Below are 22962 nucleotides of genomic sequence, written 5' to 3' on the forward strand. Positions count from 1 at the left end.
CTCTTCCTGTGAAGAATGTCAGTGTTTGCTGACCAGTCTAATTTGTCATCCAGCTTGCCCTAGGTACACATCGACCCCATCAATAGACACCGGTTGCAAATAGGGTCTGGTCCTCCGGAAATCCACCATCATCTCTTTGGTCTTGGAGATGTTCAGCAGTAAACAGTTTGACCTGTGCCATGACACAAAGTCCTCCACCAGGCGCCTGTACTCACCCTCCTGTAACACAACCAACAATCATAGTGTCATCTGAAAACTTCTGGAAGGGGCATGCCTCAGAGTTGTATTTAAAGTCAGTGTTGTACAAAAGTCTCAGAGCAGCAGTCCTTCAGCCTGACATATTGTGTTCTCCCTGTGAGACAGTCCGAATCAAGTTGACCAGGTACAAATCCACCCTCATCTCTAACAGTCTGTCTCTCAGTGGATTTGGCTGGATGGTGATGAAGGCGCTGGAAATGCATGATCCTTACAGCAATGTTCCCTTTGTCCAGTTGAGTGTAAGCCTTGGCCTTAGGTTCAGATTGAAGACATGTTTGAGGGGCTCCCCCAATTCAACAGCACAGGCCTTCAGCATTTTTGTGCCATTTTTTACCAGCACGTTTAGCCACACCGAGTCAAACAAGCCACGACAATTTGCCTTTCCATCACCAGTTTAACTGTGCCCAGTTGAGTCAAGCCACGCTCGTGATGGATTTGCTCAGGAGTAGGGCCAAGCCAAGCTTGCTCCTCTTCCAAGCAGGCTGTGGTGACGTCTTGCAACTGCGGCCAACCCGTAGCAAGCACCCATCCTCCCCTCAAATTGATAATCAACTGATGTCTGTACAGGAAACCTGAGAGACAGATGTTTCTAAAAGTCTGTGTGTTTAGCTCTCAGTACTTTTGTGTCTTCTAACTGAATCTCTAGTCTCGTCCTGTTTGTACTTTCAAACATCTGCTGTGTTGTACTGTTTCGTCTTGTTCATTTTCACCTGTTTTGGGAGCCATGTTTAGTTACTGCTGGTGAAAACGCAAAGTTTCCTGTAATGCAGCTTTATAATAAAAGTTTTTTAAATGCCTTTTAAACTTTTAAATAAAGCTTTTTTAAATGCATTTATTGTGAAGAAGTTATAGGAAATGAAACATATTTGTAACTGAATTAGCGAAGCCACTTTCTTAGCGGTGGTTCTTTGGTTGTGGTGGAAATGCAAATTCCTGCAGCGCCAGGCTGCCGAGCCAAGTCAAAGGTGCGACCTGGAAAGGTTGTAATAGCAGGAGCAGGAGTATCAAAAACATTTTAGAAGTGGCTGAACTGGTTAACTCTCACCACATCCCCGTCCGTTGTGCTACAGCTCTTTTGTTTTGCAGCTGTCGGTTTTCATACCACCCAACACATCATGTTGTTGTCCTTAAGTTTCTGCTCCACCTTCTTTCTGTATGAGTCCTTTGCAACTCTCAGCCGCACTTTAAGTTCCCCTTGAATGCGCTTCAGCTCTGCCTGGTCGCCATGTATAAACGCCCCTTTCTTTTCTTGTTTGGGAGTTCTTTGATGTCACTGGTAATCCACTGCTTGTTTAAAAAAAAAACTGCTTAAAGTTCTGATGGGAATGACAATGTCTTCCTCAATGTCCTCGCCCTAATGACTCTGCAGCACAGTCCAGTTTGTAGACTCAATATGGTAATGGCCATAAGGCACCAGTAAATCAGTTAAGTAGTCCAAAACTGACAGCCACTGGAGTTCTGCTCCTCTGCTCAGTTTGTTTGACACTGAAAGTGACTTTAGTTCAATAAGAAACTGATTCCAAAGTTGTCCATATTCGCCACCTATCTTCTGTTGAGTTCTAGTTTGATTTTTCTCTATGTGTTGGTACTAACATTATTTCTTAAGTGATTTTAACTCTCAAAATTCATTAAAATGCATAGATTTAAACTACAGTGTTCCAAAACTTGCCCCTGCACCCCCATAGCAGGGCTAGGACACATGACCTCAGTGTTTCATAAATCCTGGCTACGGCCTTGCGTGCACGGCTCGGGACAGGAAGACTCTACAGGGGGTGATTAAAACCACCCAGAACATGGTACCAATCTACAGAGCATCAGTGACATCGGTGAAGTGAGATGTCTGCACAGAGCCCACAGGATACTAATAGACAACACCCACCCCAGTCACATTATGTAAAGATAAAGAAGTATCCTACCACCAGCCTACAGAGCAGCTTCATTCCCCAGGCTGTGAGACTCTTCCATTCTTCATCAGCACTCTGTTTTCTAAAATAGATGTAGCACAAAGGATTAAAAAAAAACCAAAAAAAAAAACCTTTAAACCCTTGTGTTATAAAAACAATGACTATAAATGTATCTTTTGGTCTTGTAACCTTGCAGGAGTGTTGTTTGTAAGCCTGCACCGATGCAGACTCTGTGTTTGAGGGCTTTATAACCCACTTCCACTTAAGGCAAACTGGTTTGGAACAACAAACTAAATGTGCCTCTCCACACAAATGAGCAAACGGAGTGAAAGTGGGTCGGGGAAGTGTATAGGAGCAGGTTTGGAATTGTGTCTTACTGAAGCCCGTTGATATACAGTAACTGATACTCTAGCAGCATCTATGCCAGGGGTCTCCACCCTTTTTTAGGATGAGAGCTACTTTCAAAAAATAAAACAAGTCACAAGCTACTTCTACTCCCCTTATTTTTGTTTTGTTTTTGCAGTGTATATTAGCACATTTTAATATTATTATATGCTTACCTTTAATGAGATTTCTGACACTGCATGCTGTCGACCAGGGCATTGTAATCTGGTGTGTATCCCAGGAGGTTCACTCTGATGCAGTCATCCAGGTGGGCATCAGTGAGACAAGTTCGGAACTTGGACTTGATAAAGTTCATGTAAGAAAAGGCAGATTTGCACAGGTATGTTGAGCCAAACAGGGTAGCACATTTCATGGCTCGTGTGCTAATGTTGGGGTACTTCTTTGCATCCACAAGCTTCCAGAAATCAGCAGCAGACTCCTCGACGTCGGAACTATTTTCTGAGAGGGGGGGTGGGATTTTTGTTGGGAGGGGCAGGGGAAGCACGCACTTTTATCAATGATTAAGGATTTGATTTGAAGTTATTTTATAATAGCATGCAGTTATAAGAGAACTAGAATGGATGAACACGGCATCTTTATTGTTAAGAAAATTAAACTTTGATAACTTAATCAAGCCATTTAAGGAACATAACAGCATTATTTGTACCCTTGAATGAAAAAAAGAAAAGTCTGCGCTCCTGACTCAGGGCTTTCATGCATTTCCAAAAGTGGACCTTCTCTCAGTTGACCTACTGATGAAGATTTTGAGCAGGGTCGAGACATCGCTTTCATCCATAAGGTCACTGTGAATGTTTATAATGGTCAAATGTGTTAGTCTCTCCTGCGTCATGGTGTTGCGCAGCCAGGTTTTCAGCCTGCGCAAGGCTGAGAAAGAGCGCTCGGATGCCGCGACAGATATGGGCAGGGCCAGACACAGCTTAATGAGCTTCTCCACCTCTGACAGCATGGAGCGGGTTTGGGGCTGCAAGGTATGCAGGATGGACACAACATCCTGGATGGTGCTAACTTCTCGTCCCCTACACACATTCCTCAATATGTCCAGCTCAAGGCTTAGCCACTCTCGTGGAAAGGGGGTCAGTTCCGGGGAACCCACATCCACTCGTTTCCCCTGAGCCGCCTCAAGAACTGCCTGCTCTCGCCCTGCTGCTATGCGGAGTCCTTCCTAATCAAAACGCCGCTCCACCTCGGAGCGCACCAGGTCCAGATGCAGCCTGACTCCTATGCCAGATGCCTAGGCTACTGTATGTAGTCAGGCAGGCTGCATGTCACATCAAAAGCATAGATCTATGCATTAATTAATTAATTAATTAATTAATTAATTAATTAATTTTTTTAAAGTGTAATGCAGTGGGTAGGGAGGCTGATGGGGTGTGGCCACACACCTCGCACCCCTAGTTCCGACGTCTATGAGCAGACTTATGCGACTTCAACCGGATGTCATTTTGCAGACTGAGAATTTCCATCTCCAAATCAACAGCACTGAGACTGAACACCTCACCCATCTGTTCAGAAATGTCAGATATGTCCACATCCATGAAGGGGTTTGAAATAAATGTGGCACAGGGCTCCAGCCTCACAAAGTCTGTGAATCTGCTCAAACTCCCCACCCAGCCTGGTCAAGAGGTCTATGTATTTCTGGATGTCCATGGCCCCAGATGCAGCATAATTGTCTTCCAGCATTTTGTGTACAGAGGGGAAGTGCAGCATCTTCCTTTTCTTTACTTGTTGGAGAAACAGGCCCAGTTTTGCCTTGAAAGCCTTGACAGCACTAATCATGTCACTGATTGTCTTCCCCTTGCCTTGCAATTCACAGTTCAGGTTGTTTAATTTCTCTGTCACATCTGCTAGAAATGCCAGATCCAGTAGCCATTCAGTGTCAGACAGCAGAGTTGTAACCTCATTTCTTGCTTCCATGAAAGCTTTGATCTCTGTCAGAAGTGCTAAAAAACGATGCAGGACTTTTCCTCTGCTAAGCCATCTGATTTCTGCATGCAGCAAAAGATCTCCATATTCTGATGACAATTCTTCCAAAAATAACTTGAAACCTCGATGGTGTTTGGCCTTTGCTCGAATAGAATTTATTATCTTTATGACAGGTGTCATGACATGATCAAACCCCATGACTTTGGCAGGGCATCCATCAGTTTTTATTGACACCAATTTTTCTAATGGCACATTCTTTTCGGCAAAGTAGTTCTTCACTACGTTGTAAATATCCAGGCCTCTGTTTGTTGTTTTCAAAGGAAGCAATGTGAGAAATTCCTCTTTAATGGAGAAGTCTTCAAACACCATTCTAATGAACACCACCAACTGAGCAGTGTCGCTTGAGTCCACTGATTCATCACACTGAATTGAAAACCATTTGCACGTGCCTATGTCATGTTCCAACTGCCCCTTTGCGTCCTCTGAGAGCGCAGAAACTCTCCTTGCCATTCACGCCTAACTGCACCTCTGATATAGCAGACAGGATTTCAGGGCCATTTTCGTGATCTTTGAACAAAGAATCAGCCACGAGAGGCATCCTTGACAAAACCCCCATCTGTAAAAAGTTTTTTTTATCTTTGCTAAATGACGGGCCAAATATTAGCATTAGTCGCTGGCTTGCGTTACTGTTACTCAAACGTGATTGGTTGATATTCATTGTGGGGTGGGGTGGGAGGGGGTTTAGATAGATCTAGAGTTGTAGTAAGTAGATAGAGTTCACTATGAGTGAGGTTTTGTTTATGCAATGGTTAGATTCTTTTTATTTTATTTCTTTTAATTTTTTATATTTTGGATTTGCTTGGCGAGCTACTTATTTAGGGCCTGCAAGCTACCGGTAGCTCACGAGCCCTCTGTTGGAGACCCCTGATCTATGCCAATCTCTTGAGGAGCTGCCATTGTTGTTTTCAATTTTACAATTGCTTCTCTACTTAGCTTTCACACTAAAAACCAAGCCCGCAGCAGCCAGTAGTTCCTCACAGGATGCTGATTGGTCCGAACAACTGTGGTTAAGCCACAAGTGCATAGCTTGAGGCTATGCACTTGTGAAAGATTGAAAGATGGATTTGCAAGATAACACAATTTCAATCATTCCAGCTGACTTGCAAGGTAAACATGTAATCATATCCAAAATTAAGTCTGACAATGAGTGCAATTCTGGATTAAGGTTTGCATGATAAAGGTTCCTCTCCCAGCTCTCCAAGCTGCTCTTTCCCTATTGGCTATATTGCCACATCCAAAATGGTCAATTCCAGTAACATGGAGGTTTTATAGGGAGTTATGAGAATGTGTTACTGGGCAGTGACCCTGTGGAGATCTGCAGGTTTATCCTCAGTGACAGGTTTCCCATGCAGCTTGTGGGCCAAACCCACAAATAACAGCCAGGCGTCTTGTTTGCCAGCATTCTCTGGCCTGTTTCAGATTACTGACTGGCTCTTTGATGTTGGCTGACGGACAGGCAGGGTTTTCCCCTTCTTCTCTGCCAGAAAAAGATTCAGTCTCTGCCACCTGCATATCTTAAACGACCTCTGAAAAGCCTTGATTTGTTTCTTTAAGAAAATCTGCTGTTATCCAGGCCATGAAATGGATGTCATTGACACTGAACTTTCAGTACAGTAGCAGCAACTGTTGTAGTTTCTACTAACTACTACAACTACAGTCATTTCACTATCATCATTGAAAGTTATGTTTAATATGTCAAGATATTACAGACTTATAGACCTTATATGATTTTTTTTCACTTGACCACAATTTAGTGAACATACATCATGAGTGAACAAAAAGCAGTCAGCTGTATGTTTATGCAAGTTCAGACACCTGGGTTGACAAATTGCACACATCATCAGTAATGGAATATAACTAGTAGTAAATTTACTCAAGTACTGTACTTAAATACAATTTAAGGTACTTGCTTTACTGAGTATTTCCGTTTTCTGCTACTTTATACCTCCACTCCACTACATTTTGTTGGAAAATACTGTACTTTTTACTCCACTGCACTTGGTATCTTTTACTAGGCTATTTTGCAGATTGCATGCTGCATCAGAGCCAAACCAGCACAGTTTTGAATGATTTTATTTTACTGGCAAACTGTTGTGAAATGCAGAATAAAAATAATGAATTACTATTGTGGCTGATCAACTGATCCAGCAGCAAAACATTTATCTTCAGGATCTTAAATTGTAGTAATATTGCTTGTTTTGTTGTATTAACACAACAAAGAGTAATTGCTTTCTTCACACTTTATGGTTTTCAGTAACCTTATATTGAGCACCACCTCCTCATGTTGACTTGCTGTAGAGCCCCTGCTGTGCAGCACGTCACGGGTGACATCCTGAACCTGCCGCCCTCACTCACACAAAGTTTTCCCTGGAACGTTCCTACGCTGTCATGGACCATTGAGCAATAAAACGTCTGTAATCAAACCCAGAGCTTAATCCAGCCAGGACAATTGCTGGCAGAGGCTGCACCTCTGTAGGGTGTAATGCCTTCAGACTGTCCCCATGCTGCACTGCCTGGGAGGAGAGACCACATCAGTGGAGCTAATCACACCACAGGGCGCTGGAAGGAAGACAGAGAGTCATGTTTGTACCAGAATGTTGGGTTCAGATATCATGATGGTACAGTTCATAATTTATGGGGGTCAGATATAGTTTCATTCAAACTCAGGGGAACAAAGATATATATGCTCATTTTTGTGCCTAATAAAGTGCTCTACTTGGTTCATGGTTGGTATGTCACTCTATGATTAATAAAACTGGATCTTAACCTCAGATTGTCACAAACATCTTCCTCAGACCAGTCAAGACACCTGAAGCAGCATTTCTTCTGCACATAAAACGCAATACCAGGAAAACTCCACCCACTGCTGGGTGTCACACTGACTCCTAACGTGTCAAGGAGAAAATCAGCTTGGACACAGGCTGGGAGGCATCAGAGCGCACTGGACAGTGGGCAGGGTTTTTCTATGACAAAACAAAGAAAACGAGTAACAGTATTAAGGCTGTAACAGTATTAAGGCTGTTATCTATAATGCGTTTTAGTGTATTTAAAAACATGCAGATACGTTTATCCTGCTCCTATCAACGTGACATCAAAGTGTAACCTTACAACAGTCGTGAGTAAAAGTTTATTTTTATAACGTCGGAACGTGGCCCTTCACGGGACTATCTTGGCCTGACCTTCACTGTTGTGTTCTCAGCCATCGCCTTATCCTCCCGAGGATCACCAGTGCCCAGGTCGGATGCCAGCGCGGACCCGATGATCCACACTTCGCCTCCGGAGCAGTCTTTGATTTCGCGAAGGCCACCCGAAATTCAGAAGGGAGGGGAAATGACAGAGGATGAGCCGAAAGTTTATCTGGAAGCCAGCGACCTTTGGAGACAGTTCCACAAATGCGGTACTGAGATGGTCATCACAAAATCTGGAAGGTAAAGTATCTGTCTAATAATTACGCATACGTGGAACGTTTTCCTGTGGTTTAATAATTACATGCTTCATGCTGTCTTTTCTCCCTGCAGGCGCATGTTTCCGCCTTTCAAGGCCAGGTACACCGGGATGGACAGAAAAGCCAAATATATTCTTCTTTTAGACATCGTGGCGGCTGATGACTGCAGATATAAGTTTCATAACTCCCGCTGGATGGTGGCGGGGAAGGCGGACCCGGAGATGCCCAAACGCATGTACATCCACCCGGACAGTCCGGCCACGGGCGAGCAGTGGATGTCCAAAGTGGTCAACTTCCACAAACTGAAACTGACCAACAGCATATCGGATAAGCATGGATTTGTACGTATGTATTATTCATTTTTGCACTTTTAACGTGCATCCCATTTAGAATACTACAGCAGATTTATTGTAATGCAGAAACGAGCCTAATCCTATTGATTTCAATATTCCCCCCCCCCCCTCTCTCTATTGAAATGATTTTCAAGACCATAAAACAACACAATTGAGATTTTTTTCCACATTATTTGCCAAAATATGATTTTAACTATGTCGTTAATATCATTTGCAGACAATTCTCAACTCGATGCACAAATACCAGCCAAGGTTTCATATAGTGAAGGCAAATGACATCCTGAAACTGCCCTACAGCACTTTTAGGACATATGTCTTCTCTGAGACTGAATTCATCGCAGTAACAGCTTACCAAAATGATAAGGTAAGAGTTTTTTTTTTACTATAATACGAAACCTAATACTAATCAACTTTTTAAACAAAAACGACTTAACGGCTATACAGCCCTTTAAAAACTAACTAAGCATGTAATTACAATATTATGATTATAATAGGATTTTCTGGTGCTCTCCTTTGTACCAATTTTCAGATTACACAGTTGAAAATTGACAACAATCCTTTCGCAAAGGGATTTCGAGACACGGGCAACGGAAGACGAGAAAAGAGGCAAGTTATTTGTTCATTCAATAACAACATAAGACTTAAGAGTTTGGTATAGTATGGAAAAAACCTTCCTTTATAGCGGTAGAGTCCCCTTTTTCTGTGCTCTGTGCCAATATGATTCTGAATAGAAGTGTCCAGAGACTTGGATTAAGCAAAGGTGGCACAACACAATGCAGAAGTACCTAATTACATATGCCAGTTCATGTAAAATGTACAGAAAGTATCAAAAATAAAACTACACATTATGCAAAATGCCCCCTGTCTGTATACAATGTGTAATTATTATAATTATTATTTTATTATTATTAAAATAATAATAATGTATCATCACGATACAATAACAATAATAATATAATACAATAACGATCATTATAACTATTATAAGTATTATTAATAACAATAATAATAATAATAACCACTACTAACAACACTCCTAATAATAATGTTACTGTTATTGTGTGTGTTATAGTCATATTATCCGATTATTTACTAATGCATTAACTTAAAAGCAACAATGATTTTGAAGCTTATTCATGGGGAACCTACCTTTAATACTGTTGGGCTTAAGCAATGTATCATTTCTTATACATTCATTCACATAACATTTTACATTAGTGTGTCAAATCTTTATCAGCAAAGTAACGGCTAACTTTTGCTGTCAGATAAATGTAGCAGAGCTTAAACGTACACTACTTCAATCTGAAATGTAGTAGAGTAGAAGTAGAAAGTAGCACAGAAAGAAAATCTCGGAACATTTACAGTACTCGTTCAGAAATTGACAGAGGACGTGACCTTTATGTTCTAAATCGTGGCTTAGTAATAAGGCTGAGCAATATATCTAAATGATATCGTGATCGTGATATGAGACTTTATATTGTCTTAGATATGTATCATGATATAGCCTAAAAATACTGCAATGTTATTTTAAGGCCATTTCGCCTGGCCCTACTTAGTAATAACTAGTACACACAGACTTTATGAGAATAATTTTGTCAGTCTAAAGCAGAAACCAAAGGGAATGTTAATTAAAAATGATATAGGTTTGTTTTTATGACAATGCGTATATTAGTGCAGATTCAAACTGTTTCAACCATCAACTTGGCAGAGCAGCTAAAGAAAAGGTGATAGGATGGAGCACAATTCGCAAATTGGTTTAGCGAGAAATTTACTTAACCTGTACTTAGAGAAAATCTAATTTTCCCAGCCTGTAAAAGTCTGCATGATGCTGCTGTCTGAAGCATTATCACTCTTTTCTATACAGTCACTGTCACTAGAATCATTTTAAAACAATGATTTGAATCATCAAAATTTTCAGGTATCATTATTGATTTTTTTCTTCTAAGAAATGATTATCAGTTGCTCAATTTGAATTTATGCCCTCTGAAGTTGTTATGTTAATGAGGTCCCCAGGGAACTAGCAACCAAGTTGTGAAAGCTGTTAGTGATCCAGTAAAGAATAAGAATCACTCAATTATTTTCCCTCCTTCTATTACATCAGGAAACTACAACATTCATCACAAAAGTGTAAAGAGATGAGGATGACATCTGCACCATATTCATACAATTCAAAATATTCAGGTACAGAAAACATTATTTTCAGACACTACTTCCACTTGTTTAATGCTAATTTTGTCAACACTGAACAATCTGTGAGACAGACATTAATGCAAATCTAAGTTTCCTATTTATCTATTTTTTTTCAAGATGTTCATGAAAGTGACAGTGACAAAGACGACCATGTTGAGGACACTCAAACAGAAACTGAGAACGTTTCCATAACAGAAAGGACAGTACAGACCCCAGTTGTGACACAGAGACAAATGGAGCCCAGACAAAGCTACGTCACCAGTAAATTAAATGATGGAATGGAGAAGGAACAACAGTGCAAATCATGCAGTGATTTTTCACACGGCTGTGTTTATCCACTGGAATTACACAAACATCTGCAGGATCCAAGTATCCCCAACAGTGTTCTCCACTCTACCCAGGTAAACACCTGGAACAGTTGTGCCACCATGGACGGAGCAGTACCTTGGGGAATGAGCCTGGCAGCACCTGTCAGAGCTTCAGGAACACCAGGGTTTCCCATCAGCCTTCAACAGCACCCATTGGTACAAGTACACACACTGCCACCAAACCAGTGAAGCACTTCTAAATTACATACAAGCAGGGTTTGAATTACATGGGAGCCAATGGGAGCTGAGTTCCCAAAAGGAAGGGTACGAGCTCCCATTAAAGCAATAAAATCACAGATGTGTGGGGGTGTCCAATACATTAGCAACAGCTGTTATTTTAATTACAATAATGATTTTTTCAATGTAATGGGTAATTTTAACATTAATAATATAAATGGGCTCAAAGAAACAAGTTTTCCAGAGGAACGTAACATCATATGCTCTTGTGAATGACAGTGACAATGACCACATACTGTAAGTCTCTCTCTCTCTGGGGTGTGCACTGTCATAACTTTTTGTTATTTGAATTTAAATACCTGTTGTTGTTATCTACTTTACACAACTGGGCTGCTGTGTGTGTGTGTGTGTGTGTGTGTGTGTGTGTGTGTGTGTGTGTGTGTATGTGTGAAATTCATGGATATGGACCACATAATGAAGTGATGAATGTCACCAGTAACAGCAATATCCTAGACTCCCTTCAAATCGAGTGATTTTAAGAGTTGTTGCAAGGAGAAACTTAAGCAACTTTGTGAAACGGCAATGGCAAATTTTAACTCATTTTTCTTGTAAATTCGGCATTAAGTACTATACATTAAGATGTTTCTTTCCTTGTAAAAAGTTTCTTTGCGGCATCGCTGTAAAAGCCTGTTACTTTAAAAAAAAAAGAGCTGAGTTTGGAAACTTGTTGCAATTGGAGAAACTGTATAAACATTTGCAAAATGCTGTCGACAAAACATTCTCAACTATTTGGGCCTACTTGCTCATTTAGCAAATGAAGAAATGATTTCTTTGTGTAAAAAACGTATTGTTGTTATGATGTCAGTGGAGCCCTGTATTTATATATTGTAATGTCAGCAATTGTACGCGCTATTATCTTTATCAGAATAGGAATGTTACATGGGTTGCTTGTTTCAACCAACACGCCTTGATCTAATAGAGATTGAATTACACCCTCAATGCTATCAATTGCTTTCTAAGGCAGTGGTACTGTTTTACTTAGCATTAGCTTTGAGGGTCACTCTGTGAGGCGGAGCAGAATTTACAAATCCCACATGATTTTTATGTTCTCTCATCTCATCTCATTTTCTTGTCCGCTTGTCCCTATTGGGGTCGCGGGGTGTTGGCGCTTTATCCCCCCTTTCGGGGGGTTGCGGGGCTACTGGGGCCAAATCCAGTTCTCAGTGGGCGAAGGCCAGGGTACACCCCTGGATGAGACGCCAGCTCATCGCAGGGCCCTCTGATGGCAGAGGCTGCCTCGCAAGGTGCCAACTGCGCATCAGGAGCAATTTTGGGGTTCAGCATCTTGCTCAAGGATGCTTCGGCATGTAGCTCAGCTCCGCCCAGGGGAGCCAGAGTTCGAACCACCTGCTCTACCCACTGAGCTACAGCCGCCCCTGATTTTTATGTTTACCCCATAAAATGACCAGAACTTCAGCAAGGTCTGAAGGGGGTCCGTACTGTACAGAAAGGAGTGACTGCTGCAACACAAATGTACTTTGTGGAAGTGAAAGATGTTCACTCAAATGTGACATGTACAAATCATCACCAAGACTTATTGTTGTCTGAGTACGAGAGCGTGCTACAGTCTCCCTCAAAGAAAGGCATCTGAATTGGTAAAGCACACCCTTGCGGACCCACAAACACAATTTTCTCACAATGCATCCCCTCTTGTGTATTCAAAAAAGTATCATGCATGTGTTTGTATTCATCTGAAGGATTGAAAGCCACTGTGCAATGATAATGCAAGACAGGACTCAATCAATGCTGTTATTTTAGCAACTTGTTGAATGTTGGAGACAGTGAAGGACTGTAACATTTGAAAGTCAGCTATCGTCCAGCTATACAGACAGTCAACAGTAGACTGCAAAAACTGAACAGCCTGTATAGCCCTCTCATCAGCGATAGTTAAAAATAAAGTGGATTGTCAAGTTTATTGGGCTCTTATCAGAGATAAGAAATGAATGCTGTTCATCTGAACCTGCAACTGTGACTTCCTGGATGTTGGCTCTGCAATAGGAATACCTGCAACTGCTATGGTGGTGACAAAGCTAGATGTTGGTGTACATACTTGCTCAGTAGCTTTAACAGCTGACCATGTAGCTCCACTATCAACTAAAATATCAACACTAGTACCATGAACTTCAACTGGCATAGTTGGGTCCTGTGGGACAGGTAGAACTGTCTGTTTCCTTTTTCAGGATCTTTGTCTGAAGATGGGGGTGTTTTGTTATGCTGCACATGCTGCGCCATTTGCTTAGGGCCTGGTGGACAAGCTTGCTGCACAGAAAACCTGATTTCTGTGTAATCCAATCATTTTATTTATTTTGTTGTTTTCCAATTTTTGCCTTGTCAATTAGCAACTGAGATTTTGTAAGCTGCAGCAATGTGTGATCTTACATTTTGTAGGAACATTTGAATTGTGAACAGTTCATTATCTTCTCTTTTTATTCCTGCACCATAATGAAGCGCCAAATGAAATGAATGAATGAATGCCTCCAGGTTATCAGTGGCACATAGATCATTTTTGCTTTTTACACGTATCTTCTTTCGATGAATGTGTGTTTTTATTTTTAGCTTTTGTTTTTAGCTTTTCCAGATTTATCTTTTGCATCTGCTGTGGACTGATTGTTCCACCTTTTTCATTGAAGCTTAAATCACACAAATTATACAGCCATCAACATAGCAGCAGCATCAGAAACACAAATATACACCAATAAAACACTGCAAACAACATCAAGGGTCTCCACAAGTGTTCTTATTGTTTAAGTCTTACGTCAGTGGCGGCGGTTTCTTGAGACTGATGGGGTAAAACTCAGAAAGTATTTTCACCCTTGTGTACACAATTGAAAACTTCACCAGGTAGCTGCGGTCAGAAACATAACAGCACGACAGACACAGATCTCACCGCACCTCTTGGCTTAATTGATAAAATATGTTTCAACTGACCCTGAACGTCTTCCCACAGGATTAACCTCAATACATTTATCATCTGTGTCGAAGCACCAAACTCGTCCCGGAAACCCCTCACCCAATTCGTTCAGTGCGGTGTTATTGCCACGGGCTTTCTCCAAAACCAACTGACCAACCACTGAGTCTGATTCCAAATCTTTTCAAACATACTCTATATATGTTTTAAAAGCACTTTCAGCGTATTTGCAATCCAGTTCTTTTGATTTCCTTCTTTTCTGCTTTCGTTTAACTTATCAAAATGCAATTTGAACATAAACTGAACCCCCTAGCCTTTTACAGGCTTAGGTGCTCATAATCAAATAGCAGAAAAGCAACACAGTTTTGTTATGATCTTGTTAAACACAGTCATGGTGTCGACGGTTGCTGCACAACCGTCTCTCTATCTCTCTGTCTCTCTATCTTACTCTAACCTTGGTTTCCACAGAAATGGGGCTTGTTTGCTTCAGTTTTATCAAAGACAGCTGCACTGAGCTGAGAGACAGAATAAACTATGCAGGCTCTCCTGCTGTATGTACAGAATTAATCTAACACAGAATAGGAGAAGGTTGCTAACTAAGAAGGAAAGTTCCTTCACACTAATTAGCATGACATCTCCTTTTCCAAATTTGGTTTAATCAATACCAAATTGGGTATACAGCCTCATGGGAATAGGATACACGTCTTTTACAAATGAGCAAGATTGGTCGAAAAATGTGTTTGCTATCAATCCAAATATCTCCGTAAATGGCAAGGCTTAGAATGAATTGGCCATAACTCAATAACCATTGATCCAATTATCATAAAACTCAGAGCCCCAACCACAGGGGGCGCCAAAAATGTGTATCTCAAAACATGGTGGACAGAATTTCACAAAACCTGCTCATTACCACCTGCGGCTTTAGTTTCGACCGATTGGGCTGCTTGAGCGAAAACAGTTTGAACCTACCGAATAGCCACATGCCACTATATTGTTATGATTGCTGATGCATAATGATGTGTGTGCTACATTTGAATGTTTCTACTCACTATTAAAGCTCTATAAATTTGTAGCAATTAACATGTATGAAACACTTTTTTTATTCACCATATGTGAGTGGATTGTAACGTGACGTGAAATATGAGAGCTTCCCCGTTTCTCTCCGTTGCCTATACAAGCCTGTGGCAATTTGTTTAAGTTGTTTAATGCTGCTTGACTGTGGATTTCTTTGTGAAGGACTCTAGTCAGATTACATAGCCATATTACAATATAATGAATTCAAGCTGTATAATTTAATTACCTGAAAATCACCCCTTATTTTGCAGATTTTATCTTTGATAAATGAAAAAAATTAATAGCTTTTGAGTATGGATTCAAAAACAGTATTAATGCGTTGATTGTCTGCCTCAAGTATTTTGCAGCCACAGATAATATGTATTACATTATTATATTGATATCATTGTCTTTTTCAGAGCTGAGCGTTCACATTTGTCAATGACAGAATACTGATAAACTGTTGTATGTATTCTCCCCCTGTTAACAGGACCTGGTGAGCCTTTCACACTTCGGAGGCTTTCTGTTTTATCCCTACAGCTTCTCTGCAGCGTCAGCCCAGATGCTCATCCCAGCAGTGCAGTCTAGAGTGGATTTCAGAGCCCATCCAGGCGTCCAAAGTCAGGACTACATCACCTCTTCCATGATATCTTCATCTGTTCCCTCTGTGGGTGGTGGTGGATTGAAATATCTTGCCCCTGATTTGCTAATGCTACCCAAGGCAGACCAGAAAAATGAAGCTGAAATCATCTAGTCACAAACAGGGTGAAAATATTGACTTGAAAACGGTCACTGCTGCTGTTAATGTCCCTGCATGTGGTCTGCCCACTTCCAAGTAGACTCGAAAGGCTGTTGTCTAGTGGGAATGAGACTAAACTTATTTAATGAAAATTGTGTATTGGTAAAGTCTCCCACATCTGCATCTTGGTGCCAACATTACTTAGGACTATTTCAACAAATGTCACTTAGTTCAAGAATAATGCTTGGTGGATTATTAGGATGCTGAAATAACAGAATTTCGAGATTCAGAAAATGTCTTTCCTTAGAACCTATAACATTAGACTGATTTATCAATACATGAAACTAAAAAGATCTTTGAAGATCTTTACACACTTTTCAATATTGAAACACCCTGAAAAGTTATAAGTCAATTGTATGACCATTTACACACACAACTATAAAAAACAAAAATGACTGAAACTGATCCAACATATGATGAAAAGAAATATGATATTTGTGTCATTAGTTTTAAAGCCTCTAAAAACTAACATGAATAATAAAGAAAAAAACATCTTGTCACAGTTCATCTCTGCCTCGCCACTCTGCACCTGCCTGCTTCAATCTGCCAATCAGACACACCCCTCTCATCAAGCCAACTCCACTCACCTGTGCTCCCTGCTCTGCTCTGGCCGCATTTAAGCCCCAGCTCCACACTCACTCATTGCCAGATTGTTCTCGATGCTTGCACCAGACTCTCCAGCGATTATCTGCCTGATCTCCCGGTTTCGATCTTGCTTGGCTCTGACTATCCTGCCTGACCGATCTCCTGGAAATCACCTCAGCCTTCCGTCCCCTGACCACGATCCTCGCCTGTCCCTTTCTGGATTCTGCCTGTCGGCTCCCTTGGCTATCTGGTGATTACCTGATTCAGCCCTACAGAGTGAGTGTCACTCCAGTCTCCTCTGTGGCTATCTGCAGTTCAGTGACTCTGATTATTCCTTCACCGAGTGAGTACAAGACTGAGTTCACGGACGTTACTCACCAGTATCCTGGTTTGGTTCAGCTGAGCCTAAAGCTACAATCCCCGCCAGAGACTGTTAAAGGACTAGTTTGTCAACTACCAATATTTCCTGCACCTGAGCTAATAAAGTTTGTTACCAATGATACCTGCCTGTCCTTGTGCTGCTATTGGGTCCAGACCAAACCCGTTACACATCTATTAGGTATATTTATCTGATCAAATTTGATAGTGGCCAACAACCCACCAACTATCATTGGCTTTTGATTCACATGTTGCTCAATCCCGATTAGGGCATGTGGCATCATCGTTTTCTAACTTAGCCCGCTCCAATCCAGTGTGAAGAGCCTGGAGAAAAAAGATATAGAGTGCCACAGAAATGAGTCCTAAAACCTGGAAATAAGTTAGTATTTTGGAACTTCCTGTTCCCTCAACTCGATATCAATGTGTATTTTTATTTATTTATTTTTTTTTAAAATGGGTTTTTGGTTAAATGCCTGAAATAAGGTCTGTGATAAATACAAACATTACAGATTTTCACATTGTGTTCTACGACATAAAATATCAGTTATTCAAAAGGGTTACATATCTTTTAAAAGGTGGTTGCTAACAAGTGGCAAAATGAGACTACAGAAGTTGTTAGAGACATTAAATGTCCTCACACCGAACAGAGACTCATCTACTCACTAGTCCATCTTTACAGGCGGACTCTAGTTGCAAACTATTCTAGCTCTAACTTTACAGCTTGTAGATTGATCAATTATGGTAAAGTGTGTGTGTATAGTAGGGATGCAACAATATTCAATATTTTATCGAACTGTTCAATACGCAAAGGCAAACAAAACAATACAGTACAATACTACAATAATGTTTGCTGTTTAACTTGATTGGATACTGCATATGTTTTTTATGGAAGGCAATTAAGATAAGTGTTAAATTTTTATGTTTGTAGTTTGACTATCTGCTTTTAATTATTTTTACATGCAATATTGCCCTTTCTAGTGTGAGTAGTTTTATATTAAGATATCGAAACCGTACCGTTACTGTGGCCCAAAAACCGTGATGCATACCGAACCGTGGGAAAACTGTACCATTGCATCCCTAGTGTATAGTATAGCGTAGTAGGAAACCGAGTGGTGGTGACGTTGAAGTCATCCAACTGTGGTGTAGTTAATTTATGTTTCAAATATGCTTCAAAAATCATAAAAGAGATGTTTATTTGTGAAGATTAGCTTGCTGAACAAAATATGTAGGTATCATAAACTTGTGTTTGTCACAGAGTTTATTTTCTTCAATAATCCAAAATCCAGTTAAAAAATCCCATAGGCTTTTTGCTGAGGGGACCGGGGAGATGCTAACTTCTGGGTTATCATCCAAAAATATGTCACCCCTGCAGCGCTGTAGCCTACAGAAATGTGAAATAACCAAGTCAGTGTGTTCATGTCACTGATAGCAGGAAGTTGATTAAGAGAATAGGTTTTAAGGGCCTTTAAAGGTCCTATTTGTAAGAAAAGTAGAGTTTTGAGTCTCATTCCCAACTCGTCAAATACTGACGCACTGGGATGGTGGACAACCCGTCCTACAATCCTAAGGCATCCCAAAGCATGAGACTCAAAAATCATCATTTCTTACAAAAAGGACCTTTAAAGAACTAATGATATACATTACATTCATCTTCCAGACATCTTTTTCTAATGGCCCTCACATTTTTTTTTTGACATATACACCACAAGGAACAATCTGGGGTTCAGTGTCTTGCTCAAGAGCAGTTCGACATGGAGGACACAAGGATTGAACCTACATGTCAACAGTGCCAAAATTTGAAATGTTTAAACATTAAATGTGTAATAGTCCTCTGTCTCAGTTTATAACCCCTCTCCTGTCCTATATGTCATTCATTCACAAATATACAAAAACACACACCAAAAAGAAAGTTTCGAAATGTTTTGGATTGTTTACATTTTATTTATGGACATAGCTGCTTTTAAATGTTCTGCACATTTTATTTAAATAACTCCCGAAGGGAAATTATTGGAAATGATGGACTTCTAAAACAAAGCCCTCCCCCTGCACAAACAAACACACACACACACACACACACACACACACACACACACACACACACACACACACACACACACACACACACACACACACACACATTCAAATAACCTTCTTCAAGCTTTGTTCTGCAGTTTCATAACATTTATTTGTATAGTTTTTCCAGCAAATGGAATGATGTTAGGTACCATTTTTGTCATGGTTGTTGTCCCAGACTGCATTAGCCAGGTGTGCCTAATAAACTGAGAACTCAACCCCTGCAGCTCAGCTGTCATGAACACTTTTTTGCCCATAGTCTACTGAAGAGGACAGCTTGGATTTGGAACGGATATAAGAACTGCCAGGTTTTATTCACAGACAGCTGTTAATCCACATTCTTTTTTAATACAGGTTTGATGTATTTGTGAAATAAGTTCAACAAATGTCTTGAATTTCTTTACAACATGTTTCACAGCCACTTAATTATGAAATAAAGGGTGTGTTCATAAATCCAATCTGATGCTGAAATGAGAGCTTGGCTGTTCAAAGTAGCAGAGCATGCGCTGTCTGTATGAATTAACAAACAGGTGAACTGTCAGAAAATAGAGGAAATTAAAACTTTCCTATCGAAAGGCATGTAATAGGTTAAAAAATGTAGTGCCTATTGTGCAAGAGTTTATTCGGCAGTGTGGAAGATGGTAATGTAAGAGATAATGAGAAATACTAGTAATAATATACCGATGAAAATACGTTTCAGAAATGCAGGCTTCTAGCTAGCAGTTAGCTAATGTTATGCATGCAAAAAGCTCACTCTGCTCTGCTCATGTGAATTATTTTGATTAATTCATTCACTCCACAGTTGCAACATTTAGCTGGGACTGCCATTCCAACTGTTCATGAAACTGCTCTTGGTGCTCTGCTGCTCTGATAGTGTGGTGATAACAAAACAGTATATACCAACAGAGCTCTCAACAGAGCTCCGGGGTCAAACTAGCAGTAGCAGCTACAGGTAAACAAGCCGGGCTGTCGTGGGTGCGCGCAGCTCAGAGACGACATCCTCCAGGTCAGAGGTAGTAGGTCAACCTACAGACCCCGGATGTTGACAATAGACGAGCCCGGACTCAGAGGGGAATAGCACTAGCGTATCATAACAAAATATTGGTGAAATGAACTAGTTTCGTGGCAGATAATGCTCATAAAAGCTGCGCTTCGGTGCCCCGCTAATCGCATTATATGGATATATCGGCGCTCCACTGGATCAAATTTTTGTCCGAACAACTTCAAATGACACCAAAGTTATCTGGGTGAATAAATGACCATATATTTTGCTAGAAATAAGGTCCAGGTTGTAAAAAACGGTAGTTATCCTTTAATCCACATCAACACCAAAAGTTAAAGGCGTCTATTTTGGGCCGAGATTCATCCTCCATCCAAGTTTTGTGGAAATCTGTATGGTAGTTTTTGTGTATTTCTGCTGACAAATCAACCAACCAACAAACGGACATGGGCAAAAGCATGACCTCCTGGCAGAGGTAATAAACTAATGGTAAATCTGACTTAAAAAAGGAATTTTACTCCAGATATTTAAAGGGCTCTCTTCAGCTTGGGCCCCAGCCTCCATTTTCTAACCCTTACCACATCTCCTACTATGACCCAATTTCTGTTTCTCAATTTACCATTAAAATAAATAATTAAAAGAGTCCAATCAGGTGAATATTAGTGAATCTTCATTCAGCCCTTTTACTGAGCTAGTGTTTATGCTTAGTTCACAACGATCTAAAAAAAAAAAAACATTACATGAAATGTACAGTTTCTGGGTTCTCACATGATTTCTTATTTATCCTAACAAACTAGTGCAAATAAAAATACAGCATATCACTACTAACGACTGTTACTTCAGTAAAAGTGCGTGAGCTGAAGACTTCAATGGTAAACATTTCAAAGTGCTTATAATCTTCAAAAACCTACACGTCAAAGCTTTTATACCAATAATATGTCAATGGAGAATTAACTTTCATACCAAGAGAATAGTTTTTAACCTGAAATGAAATGTAATGGAGCCAGAAACTAAAACACACTTGACTCTCATCTCAAACAAATGTTAATAACCGGCACCACCCTGGGCCGCATGCGACACAAAAGAAAACGTATTTTCTCTACTTGTTCACAAAACCAATGAACGTACTACACCCACAAAATCGAACAAACATTTAATTAAAATTTTTAACAGCATGTTTATGTAGTTATACAAGTTTTAAACTCCACAAACCTGTAGAAAAAGGAGAAAGAATGAGACAAGCTCAAATGCTTCTGTTTAGTGCAGCTTCGCTCAGCAGAATGAGGAAGTAACGAAGAGTCCACTCACAAAGAGAGTCCAGGGGAGAAGCAACACTTGCTCCTACCGGCAACACTGAAATGCCCAAAGTGTTTTATTATAGTGCAGCTTTTTAGTCTTACAAAAAGGCAATAATTAGCCATTATGGCTCATAATAGAATGTTCCTCACACAGAAATATCTTCGCCAAAATAAAAACGTAACCAGAATGACATCAAATGTGAACATACATTTTGTGTGCAAAACAATCTTGTAGATTTTTATAGATTTTATATTAAAGAGAAGGTCTAAGTACCAAGACGTTGTTGTCATTAAAGTTAATTGCAAGTGAAGTGGACAGTGTGCGGTAGAATTTTTCCTGATATTAAAGAGCTGAAACACCACTTTTTAAAATAAATTTAAATCTTTGATAACGAGTGATTCAAAATAGTGACATAAAAATGGTAAATAAGCAGAGGACACAAGCCCCCAGGAAGAGCGCAAGGCTTTGAAGCCAGTATTCATAGTGGCCAAACCATGTAATTACATCGTCAAGTGATGCACCGGGCTCCAAAAAGACTTTTTTCCCATAAGCTAACATGGTGAAAGAAGCGTCTGTGTCACGGTGCTACTGTGGCAGTATGGTTGTTTTTCTGTTTTTCTGTGTTCTGTTCTCCCTACCTGCTTTTCCCCCCTCCTTTTCTCCCTCACCTGCTCCTTCTCCTGTGTGTGTGTCTGTGGGCATGGCAGCAGCAGCAGCAGCAGCAGCAGCAGCAGAGTGGCACACCTGTCCCAGATCATCTCATCACCCTCTTGCTTTATCTACCTGGGCTCTCCACCACTTCGCTGTTAGATTATTACATCCCATACGGTGACTGTAGTGCTGCGATTGAGTGTTCTCTATACACTCAGAGTATTTTGTGTTTTCTGTATTTTTGCCTTTGCACTAATGCCCTTGTTCTTTGGCTGCAGAAATCTCCAGCGCTGTTCTACACTACCTCCAGTTCGCTCTCCTGTGTTCCTCCATGCCAGCTCCAGCCAACCCTGCTTGCCTGTCTGCCTGCCTGCCTGCCTGCCTGCTTTCCTGCCTGCAAGCCTGGTCTTCTCCTCCCCATTATCCTCTGGAAATCACAGTTTGTGAAATAAAATCCTTTATTCACTGACTTCCTGTCTCTGATATCTGCATTTGAGTTCTAAGAAAACCCCCCACCATAACAGAATAATCTAGCCATAAATATGGACCCAGCAGTTACCAGCCTGGAAGTGATTTACTGGTTTCAGGAGATGTTGATGAATCCCACTTCTGTGGATCATCAGGTGCCTGCTAGCCACCCCCCTACTAGCCTCCTGTTAGCTACAGGGGCTGCCAGTCCCCAGGTATCTCCTTTCTTGGGAACCCGTCTGGCGTACAAGGCACCCCCGCCCCCAAGAAAGCGACGTTCCTGGCCGCGTCCTGGCTCCCTGAGGACTGGCTCCCTGTTTTGCTGTTCCTCACCGCTGCCCGGTGCTTTGTCTTCGCTGCTGCCGAGCGCTCCAGCCCAAACCCATGCCTCAGCCCCAGCCCAGCTACCAGCCCAAGCCCATGCCTCAGCCTCAACCCCAGACAAGCCCCCAGTGGATCCATTCTCGGGAAGCCTGAGGTCTGGCCTCCTGTTCAGCTGTTCCTTGCCGCTGCCCGGGGCTTTGTCTTCACTGCTGTCCAGCGCCCAAGAGCCTCAGCCCCAGTGTCGGGGGCCCAGCCGATGCCTGCTGGGTTTGCTCCATTAA

At 41.0% G+C, this 22962-nt stretch overlaps 1 protein-coding gene across 1 annotated transcript; it reads left to right on the forward strand.

The window, feature by feature from the left end:
* Positions 1-148: 148 nt before the first annotated feature.
* Positions 149-22962, forward strand: LOC311260976 (uncharacterized protein; the record flags this gene model as incomplete). Its single annotated transcript, XM_084359314.1, has 12 exons — positions 149-221; positions 364-497; positions 2791-2824; positions 7750-7978; positions 8069-8336; positions 8566-8712; positions 8878-8954; positions 10450-10529; positions 10656-10741; positions 10940-11062; positions 15595-15771; positions 22513-22962. 12 exons carry the CDS (start codon positions 149-151, stop codon positions 22960-22962), a joined length of 1878 nt encoding a protein of 625 aa, XP_084215440.1.

Source organism: Pagrus pagrus, assembly GCF_965226575.1.
Source record: "Pagrus pagrus genome assembly, chromosome: 8".
Classification (NCBI taxonomy): Eukaryota; Metazoa; Chordata; class Actinopteri; order Spariformes; family Sparidae; genus Pagrus; species Pagrus pagrus.